At 37.1% G+C, this 10,503-nt stretch overlaps 1 protein-coding gene across 1 annotated transcript in view; it reads left to right on the top strand.

Annotated features, from left to right (window-relative positions):
* Nucleotides 1–1,384: 1,384 nt before the first annotated feature.
* The window catches only part of LOC110450691 (glutamine-dependent NAD(+) synthetase-like), a 34,747-nt gene continuing 25,628 nt past the window's right edge, over nucleotides 1,385–10,503 (top strand). The window contains 5 exon segments of the mRNA XM_021498324.1: nucleotides 1,385–1,559; nucleotides 3,000–3,060; nucleotides 3,505–3,627; nucleotides 6,479–6,499; nucleotides 8,054–8,222. Of these exon segments, the coding sequence (XP_021353999.1) occupies nucleotides 1,475–1,559; nucleotides 3,000–3,060; nucleotides 3,505–3,627; nucleotides 6,479–6,499; nucleotides 8,054–8,222 (459 nt within the window). The 5' untranslated portion in view covers nucleotides 1,385–1,474.

Raw genomic sequence — 10,503 nt, 5'->3', positions numbered from 1 at the left:
GAAATACCATTGGGGGATCCGGATTGAATCTTAAGAACCATTAACAATGAACTACCCCGACACAGACAGAGATAAATGTGAACAATTAACGCTGATATAATAGCAATACGTATATATATATATGTATACCCGCAGTGCGATTTCCAAGTTCACAAAGTAACCGACCAACTCTCCTTTACTAAAAGGAATTGTCAAATAAATTTTTATTTTCAATTTCATATTTAACTGTATTTCCACTATTGAGTATCTAACAATTTATATATACCATAAGATTACATAATGGGCGCTCTACTATTGAGTACCTACAGTTTACGGTCATTTAAGCATTTAACTGCTTTCATTTGCCATTCATATTGCCAATAAATGCCAACTGAAAGCAGTTCAATAATTATGTTTACCATTTTAGGAATCTTTTCATCTTACAGAAAATTAAATTACACTCATTAAGCATTTAGTTCAAAACAATGTGTGTATCCTGTATGTCTTTTCCATGAATAGAACAGCCATCGCCCAGGGAGGGTCAGTAGTATTTCATGATCCCGGGGCCTTCAATCTTGTTACAGCTATATTGGACCTAAATCAAGGTGTTCAGAGTAATTTTACACGTTTTAGAGGTTTAGATAAACTTTCGGTAAATGTAGTGTTACCGAAAATTGATATAAACCCCTAAAACATATAAGCTGCTTACTCTTATCACCTCAGTTAAGGCACAGGGGCACGCGACTACTATATAAACCCCTAAAACATGTAAGCTGATTACTCTTATCACAGGCTCAGTTTAAGGCACAGGGGCACGCAACTACTAATAGTATTGATCTTGTTAGGCTTTCAGTCGCTGGGTACGTTACACGTATTATATCCCAGTATTGGGATATAACGTATACAAACCCATGCACCGACTGAAATTCTAACAATATCAATATATTTAAGTAATAGTAGTTGCGTGCTCCTCTGGTGACCATGTAATTAGATATATTGTGCTGTGACAAATTACCAGGTCCTTGTGGTTTATACATCCCTGGCCAAATACCTTTTTTTTTAAAATATAAAGATTCTAAATCTGATATATATCTCAGTAATAAATACACAGACTAAATCTGAGTTATTGCGGCAAACTTCAGTGTTGCCTGAAGAATTTAAGATTATCCAAAACATGCCATCATTTGTTCCAGAACTGCAGAGTCCATTCGACAAACTAACATTGTATTGGGCTTTATATACGTCTGTGTATCAGGTTATACGGTGGATAAAATATGAACTCGATAAAGGATGGAGCAAAAGAAACTACCGACGGTCGCTCCCGAGAAATTCCGAACAACGTTCCAAGGTAAAAGTCAAAGATATTCAAAGTAACCGGAACTCTTCTACAAAGGAGGTAAGGAAACGAACCGATCGATTTTTTGCTAGCAGAAGGTTGTTTCTCGGTTGCTGAGACGCTGAAGGATAGGCGTGTTGTGAACTTGAACAGAAGGACATGGGGCGAACGGCAACACTTGCAACATGTACCCTAAACCAATGGGCTATGGATTTCGAAGGAAATATGGCAAGGATTTTGGAGAGTAAGATAATTAATATTTTATTCTTGTCTCTTTCTGTTGCTCTTTTTGCAGCTGAAAGCACTATGACCCCCTCGGCATCAACAACCTCTCCTTCATCCTTTCGCGTACATTGATTATACCCCTATCGGTACATTATATCTATAATAACTAGAAATATGTAAAATTTACTGACAGCTGGCATCATTTAGTTCATATCTGTCTTAAAATCATGTCACATGGCTTCGTTTACTACAGAACGTAAACGAAACCATGCATGTCCAACAGATCTTCTTCCTAGTGAAGTAGTGCTGGCCTCATTTCTGAGGGTAAATTTAGCACTGCTAACAGATGCTTTTAATCAGATTACACGGACACTTTGAATCGGGAAGGATAAACTAGCCCAATTTAGATTTTCATAGTAAAATGTTATAAAGCTAACGAGTCATCATGCATTGTCAGACCAGAAAAGGAGGGTATTTTCATAACAAATAACTCCGAACGAACTAGAGGGCAAAGCAAAAAACTCCAAAAACCAAATGCTAGGCTGATATGCCGGAAAAACTGTTACAACTTGCAATGTCCGAGCAATTAATGACTAGAAGTAGAACAGCTTATCCGAGGACGTGGTGAGCAGCAAATCAATGAACGAATTTAAGAGCAAACTGAACAACTACTAGAGAGGTATATAAATATCAAATTCAATCCTGATTGCTACTAACTACTACTAACGAGTCTTAAAACCATCAACTGAAGACAAGGTTTCTACAAGCGTGAAACTGTTTTAATATGTGCTATATGATATCTGTTGAATATGTGACAGTCAAAACAAGGATATCGTAATAGCACGGCGTGGAATATAGTTTTTACATAATAAACCTTAACATAAAATAGTATATGACCAAGTGACATATGAGTAAACATTTTTAACCATACACTGAGTAACGAAATATAGTATAGAAATTGGGCAGTCTGGCACTGAATCAAGTAACGATCCGGATAATGGGGTCAAGAAGCAGATATGCTTAAAAAAGACCGGCGACAGGTAAAACAGTGGAAATGTATACACACTGAGTGTAACAGAGGTCATTATTTTTCAATGCATTCGCTACATAACATTAATATCCGGCCTCCTCTGCTCCGGCAGAGAAAATATTGTTAAAAATTATTATTATTATTATTATTACTAGTATTTCACCACGGTGACATGATCATGAGTAGTATAACATACAATGTAGGTGAAACCTCGGACTAAAGTAATCTAATTCCGTGGTAAAACTATTTCATTTTGAGAACTGTTCACTTGAGACTAAAGGTGACTTGAAGAAACTTGAATTGCTTAATATATACATAATGTATATAAAAAAAAGATAACATTGCTAAATCAAAATGATTGATAAGATATAATGCTGTCCATGACCATACATGATATTGATATACATATATTTATTGTTTTATAATCAGGTATACAGAAATCCAAAGAGTTGGGAGCCAAATACAGACTTGGTCCAGAATTAGAAATTTGGTAAGGTTTAGTTAAAATCAAATCAAAAATATGACAGACATTTGAAATATGGATAACTCTTTGCGAAGGAAAATTTCAAAAAATTATAGGAATTTTGATATTCATGTGAGATTGCCAAGCAATTATTTATGAATTTCATTTGTCTTATTTAAAAAAAGTGTAAATATGAAATAAGCATCTGTAAGTAAAAAGGTCCTTACATATTCAGACCTTTTTTACCAGCCAAGGAAATAAACAAAGTACAACTAGAATATGTGTTAATTAATAATATCTCCATGAATCATACATTTTAGTTTACTAAAGTTTTAAATTACTGAAAATTTTTGGGAAGGAAAATTCAAAAAGGACTTTTGCATGTTGGGGTTTTCCATTTGGGGTTTATCGTCAATTGAAAATAAAAGTGAAAGAAAATGTTTAAAACTGTTTTGTTTGTTTTGTCAATAGCGGGTATGGATGTGGAGACCATTTCCTGGAGAGTGACACGTTCCTACACAGCTGGCAAGTGTTGGCCAACCTGCTGTCATCTCCAGAGACACAGGATATCCTCTGTGACGTGGGCATGTAGGTGTTCATATCAGGTTGTGTGTGAAGTTCCATGTAGTGAAGCAAAATAAACCAATATAAACTGTGCTCTGAAGACGGCCTCCCTTTGGCCGAAACATGTCAGCACTTAGGATATAAATCAAACATTACATTTTGTACTGGATTCAGTGGTGTTGTTGCTCATCATTTCTGTTTTCATTTGCTCTGCTTTCCCTGATGAGCACTGTTGAATACCATTAAGGTAACCACCCTAGGATCCCTACCGCCACTATGGAACTGACTTCCTTCCAGGGACATTGGGTCTCCACCCCCAAGTAACGTGTTGTTACCAATATATAAAGTGTAAAAAGTTGGGATAAAAAACCCCAGTTATACAACATAATTGATATATCATAAATCCATTTTCATATGGACAAAGCATTTTCCAAACCTGTTACAGATTATCTATACATTTAGCATGAAAATGGATTGTATAATTGATGGTAGTGGGTTGATGATTGATTATAATGGAAAATCAATCAATTTTACCCTTTCAGGATCTGAATATTGATTCCACATTCAATAATCGATATAATTGGATCATTTTAAAAAATTAAGTGTCATGGTCAAATGAATATACATGTACAGTATGCACTGGAGGTCATTTTAATTGCATAAAAGTTGCTTGAAATCCATTCGTTTTAAAAGAATGAAACCCAATGTATACTTAACAAATATGTCTATTGATGTCACAGTAGTACTAGTGTTCTCACATTATTTTGGTATTCAGTTCCATAAAACTATAAATAGATTATGCAATTGATCATCAATCTTTTGACTACTTCTGACAACAAACTAATTATCGATTAAAATTTAAACCAATTGCCCATCACAGTAATAACAGATTGGTTTTGATATTTGGCAAACATGTTCATTTTTTTTTCTCCATCCCCTACAGTTTTCCAAAAAGCATTTGTAGTAATTTAAATATTTATGTGTTTTAGGTTTTTTAAAAGTTTGATGGCTTGATTTATTGATGGCTTAATTTATGTTGCCTAAAAGTCTAGATCCCAAGGTTGTTTTCTGATTATTTTTCTTATTTACGTATTTGTACCTGCCCTTAAAAGTTTTTGACTAGAAACCTGAATTACATTATTAGATATCGTAAATAAATTGCTTTGGGAAGTAAATACTCATGAATTTCTTGCCGAGTAAGAATGTTATTAAAAATTTAAGTCTGCTTAAAGACACTCTCTTTTGTCGTAAACTCTACTTTAGTTTCAACATAACATTCTCCTGGCCTGTTACAGGTTTTGCCAATGTCAGCTAAGTACTGAATTTTAAATATAATGCAAGATGTATTTTGTTATTCAATTTTTCATGACCCCTTACTACAAAGGCACAATTTTGAATATGTTTTCCTAGAGTCAATTGTTGATGATCAATAAAGTTGAATGCTCCTGTGTTACAATTTTGTGTATACTTTTGTAAAAAACACAATACAGCAAGAACAGTACTGAAAATGGATTTTTGTGTGCATACATTATTTACTAGACAATTCTATGGTAAAACAACCCCTGTAATACTCATTTAGGTGTGTCTATTGATAGTGTATGACATTTTCATGTAATTAATGTACAATGTATAAGAGGAATTCAATCTTTGAGGGGAAAAATGCTGTAAAGTCAGCCCTGTTTTCCTTTCAAATGTATTAGCTTCAGAATGGTGTTCAAACAATTGAAAATATAAATACATGTACATTAGTATGCATTATAAAGTCCCAGATTTTTATTTCATCCTACAGTGTAACATGTCAAAACCGGCTAGATTGGGACTGAAATAGCCTGAGTTTCCTCTGACCCTAACACCATACTTAGACATTTTGACATATAGATGTCTGGTGTGGGGCCAGAGTGCACTGCTATATGAAAACGTGGAATTCTCCGACACTGTTTGGTAACGGAGAGTTATGAGATGCTGACAGCAAAAATCTACTATGACACAACACATAACTCACATATATCGATGAANTATGATATTTGAGTTGATCCTTGGGTCTGGCCACAACCGTAGGAACCTAGTTTCTGAGTCACAGATTGGAAACAGTTGAGATCCCCACCCCATAACCATACATAAAATTGCTTGGCATGAAAAATTGAATACAGATATATATGCTACAAGGATTGGCCTTGGGGTCTGGCATATTCCCATGGATCTCATTTGGAGAATATTCTGCCATGATTGCTTAGATATCCAGGTGAGTGATACAGGCCCTATGGGCCTCTTGTTGTCTACAGTGGTGAAAGGGTTAAGGAAGTGCCTCGATCCGTGTATGTCAAACCCACAGGGGAGCTATAGAGGTACAGTACCTAAGTACAGGAAACAGTAGAATGGCAGACTTATTGTAGGGATTTGTTTGGGGTACTGCAAAGGAAATTTATTGGAGGGAGTGCCCTTGAGATGATATATATATATTGGAGACAATGCAAGGAAACAGGGATGATCATTTGACACAGCAGCACTTTAAGTAGGTGGTGGGGTGGTAGAGGTGTCAATTCAACGAGAGACGTAAACTTGGAGTGTTAAACAGAAGAGATTTATATATATGGAGGGACAGTGCCTAAGACTTAAGTGAGTATTGAGTTGAGAGGTATTGGGGTTAACCTTGAGATGAGAGATAATTTTTGGGGTGGGTGGGGGGTGGATTTTGTGATTGAATATTGAAATAGAAGATATTAGAGCATAGAAAGAGGGGAGACACTGATACGAACATTGGGAAAGAAGATGGCCAGGGATACTTTTTTCCCATTTAGGATGTAGGAATGTGAGGTAAATTATTAAGAGAGAATATCTATTGGGGTGGCTACAAGATGGGGTATTTAGGAGACTGAGAAAGGATACAGAGGGATGTTGGCGTGTTAGGTGGATGTCATGACTGAAGCAGGGATGCGGAGGAAGACAGAGATATTTCAGGAGAAAACATTGAGATTGGAAGTATAAATTGAGAGACAAGCCAGTAACAAGAATGTTAAGTAGAGGGATATGTGATAGATGATGGAGAACAATATGAGGAAAAAGTCATTTAGACATTATGGGGAGGAAGATATCTGGCAAGTTCAGTCATCAACTAAGGTGACCCTGGACCAACTACAAAACACTTTGGTAAAATCTGTATCTCGCATGTGCTGAAATGTACCGGACTATCTAGACATCGTCTATTCAAGCATGGATTTTGAACAGCAGTGATTTATCAGTATATTGACATTATGAGACGTAGGGGTATCACAATATATTGCAATACAGTTCTAAATGAAATAACGCTGAATTGCACTATGTTTTGAAAATCTTCTCAATTTTTATTTATCCGCAAGTTGTTTTTAATAACTTTGCTATATATGTTCTAATAAATGTCCTAATAACCATACACATTCTTTTGAAAGTGGTGGTAATCGGTTAAAATTTCATAATCAATGGTTGGTTTAACGAAAAATCATAAATCTGTGTGATCCCTGTGATATATATTTCAGTCTGATATCATTATGACAAGATAATTTGTTTTTATAATTGAGAAATCTTTCCTATGACAATATATTGGGATATGTATCGCAATTCTTTCCTTCTGTATTGCAATATGTTGTATTACGTACACTCTAGGTAGATTGTGACACCCCTAGTATGACATATTGTCAATGGTTGATGATTGGACTTGCTCATTGAGCAAGAGACATCTTTCTTAAGAGAAAGAAATTATCAGTGTGATATTGAGAAGGAAGACAATTTAAGACATTGTGTTTGTAAGCCATTCTTCTCTCAAGCTATCCAGCATATACTAGTTCCCTTTGGCCATAATTCTTGAATAAACTTTGTACACATGAGATATACATATACAGAGATACCGAAACAAATGATGTACTGTGTGTGTGTTAGAATTGTTAAGTTCAAAACTGTATTGAAGAAAGGAAATTAAAGAAATATGTTACTAATATGTAAATTTAACTTTGAAAACGAAACTTTTTATTGGCTGGTTAGGCAAAAAAAGAAAAATATGTCTGTTTCAGGAACCCCGACTGACCTTAGTTTTTACCACCAACCCTAACAATTTTATCTCACTCGAATGCACTCCATCCAGTGTTGGGGTAACTTGTCCCACGGGTACAAAATTGATGGATGAACAAACTAGGCAACTATATACATACCCTCTCTTCTTCATAAGCATGGATCAAACCAAATTTAAGTCCCATATTAAAAGACTGAAAATATGTTTGGTGATTTTCGAATTTCATAAATTACCCCCGTCCAAAAAACAACGTAATTTAATAAAAATTAATCCAGACCAACCGACCCTATTTTTTCAGTCATGTTACCTGAAACATGTTTTTTTTAAATTTATGGGCCTTACGCAAAATATTTACATACAAGAAGTTTTGGTTAACCCACTCACCTTTCATAACAATTGATCCTGATTATTAAGCCTACTTAACTGATTTTATTTTTGTAGAAAAATTCTATTGATCCGACCAAAGATAGCACTATGCAATGATGGCAATTATCGAGAGACGCGCTGGTTCACAGGTTGGTCCAAACGTAAGATGACAGAGGACTACTTCCTGCCTCGAATGATACAGGACATCACCGGACAGGTGTGTTATTTTGCTCATTTCATTTTTAGCTCACCTGGTCCGGACCATGGTGAGCTTATGCGTTACCGCAGCGTCCGTCGTTTGTCCGTCCATCAACTTTTCCTTTAAAACGCTACTAGTCCTGAACGGNCAGATTATTTATTGATCCAAATCAGCTCTTTTTATCACCAACAGCTGCTAAATTCCATAAGTAGAGTCCTCGATTTTCAATCATTCAAAATTTCCCACCTGAGTGAATGCCATTTTTGTAGGTCATGGGCCCGGGATGACTAATCAACAAACCATACTGATCCGGACCGAACACGGAATATATTATTCTTGTTTAGATGATTTCCGGACCGCATCTTTTTGTTGTTTAGTCACTCCCCGATACCAAACGGTGTCTGAGAATTCCTCGTTTTCATATAGCAGTACACTCTGGCCCCACACCAAATATCTTTATGTCAAAATATCTAGGTCTGGTGTTCGGGCGAAAGGAAACTTTAGCTACATTTGTATGTATTTTTTTAACGGTTAAGCTGTTTTTTATGGGAGTTATGCCCTGCTGCAAAATCTTTAGACAAGTCTGATTAACATGTTAGTAAGTCCAGAATGATGTTCAGAAAACCTCTTGATAGACTTATATGAAATATGCCATATATTGTTATCACATAATCTAACTCTACATTACAACTAACTTTATTTTTGTGGAAGTACAGGGTCATTTATCCATATTTTGCTTATGGCTTACAGTTCTATAGGTTTGCATTAAGAATAGTTTTTGGCATTCCCTTTTTTAAGGCATTTAATGTTCTTGTTTCAGGCCTGTTATGCACAAAAACGTTGCCTACAACTGCAGAATAACTTTCCTGAATAAGTAAGTAATCTGATAATTTATGTTTAGCATGCATTAACAGGAGGTCATCACTGAATCTGATGTCCTCCAGTTGGGCCAGGTGAGAGATGCACTTGTGGTAGGTTGGTATATACTGAATCTGATGTCCTCCAGTTGGGCCAGGTGAGAGATACACTTGTGGTAGGTGGGTACATCACTGAATCTGATGTCCTCCAGTTGGCCAGGAGAGAGATACACTTGTGGTAGGTGGGTACATTACTGAATCTGATGTCCTCCAGTTGGCCAGGAGAGAGATACACTTGTGGTAGGTGGGTACATCACTGAATCTGATGTCCTCCAGTTGGCCAGGAGAGAGATACACTTGTGGTAGGTGGGTACATTACTGAATCTGATGTCCTCCAGTTGGCCAGGAGAGAGATACACTTGTGGTAGGTGGGTACATCACTGAATCTGATGTCCTCCAGTTGGCCAGGAGAGAGATACACTTGTGGTAGGTGGGTACATTACTGAATCTGATGTCCTCCAGTTGGCCAGGAGAGAGATACACTTGTGGTAGGTGGGTACATCACTGAATCTGATGTCCTCCAGCTGGCCAGGAGAGAGATACACTTGTGGTAGGTGGTTACATCACTGAATCTGATGTCCTCCAGTTGGGGCAGGAGAGAGATGCACTTGTGGTAGGTGGGTACATTACTGAATCTAATGTCCTCCAGTTGGCCAGGAGAGAGATGCACTTGTGGTAGGTTGGTACATTACTGAATCTAATGTCCTCCAGTTGGGCCAGGAGAGAGATGCACTTGTGGTAGGTGGGTATACATCACTGAATCTGATGTCCTCCAGTTGGCCAGGAGAGAGATGCACTTGTGTTAGGTGGGTACATCACTGAATCTGATGTCCTCCAGTTGGGGCAGGAGAGAGATGCATTTGTGGTAGGTGGGTACATTGGCTGAAGACATAGATATACCGTGTAGACTGAGGATATTGGGGCGAGTCAAACCCACAGGGGTTTGGTTTGGTTTTATTTCGTTTATATATATAACATCCTATTAACAGCTTAGGTCATTTAACCCTTTCACCCATATGTAACTTTAGTAGACTCTACCATGCATTGATTTGGATGAGTCCATTATTAGCTCACCTGGTCCAAAGGACCAAGGTGAGCTTATGCCATACCGTGGCGTCCGTCCGTCCGTCGCCCGTCCGTCAACAATTTCTTTAAACGACTTCTTCTTCTTAACCACTGATTGGAATTTAACTAAATTTAACTGGAAGCATCCCTAAGTGGTGGGGATTCAAAATTGTACAAATGGTGGGGCTGACCCCCCAGGGGGCTGAGGGACGGGGCCAAAAGGGGGCAATTTGGCTAAACTGCTTTAAGCGACTTCTTCTCTGGAACCAAGTGATGGATATCAACCATATTAGACTGGAAGCATCCCTAGGTGGTGG

Source organism: Mizuhopecten yessoensis, unplaced genomic scaffold, assembly GCF_002113885.1.
Source record: "Mizuhopecten yessoensis strain PY_sf001 unplaced genomic scaffold, ASM211388v2 scaffold5459, whole genome shotgun sequence".
In the NCBI taxonomy this organism is placed as follows: Eukaryota; Metazoa; Mollusca; class Bivalvia; order Pectinida; family Pectinidae; genus Mizuhopecten; species Mizuhopecten yessoensis.
This window is presented reverse-complemented; position numbering and strand designations above follow the sequence as displayed.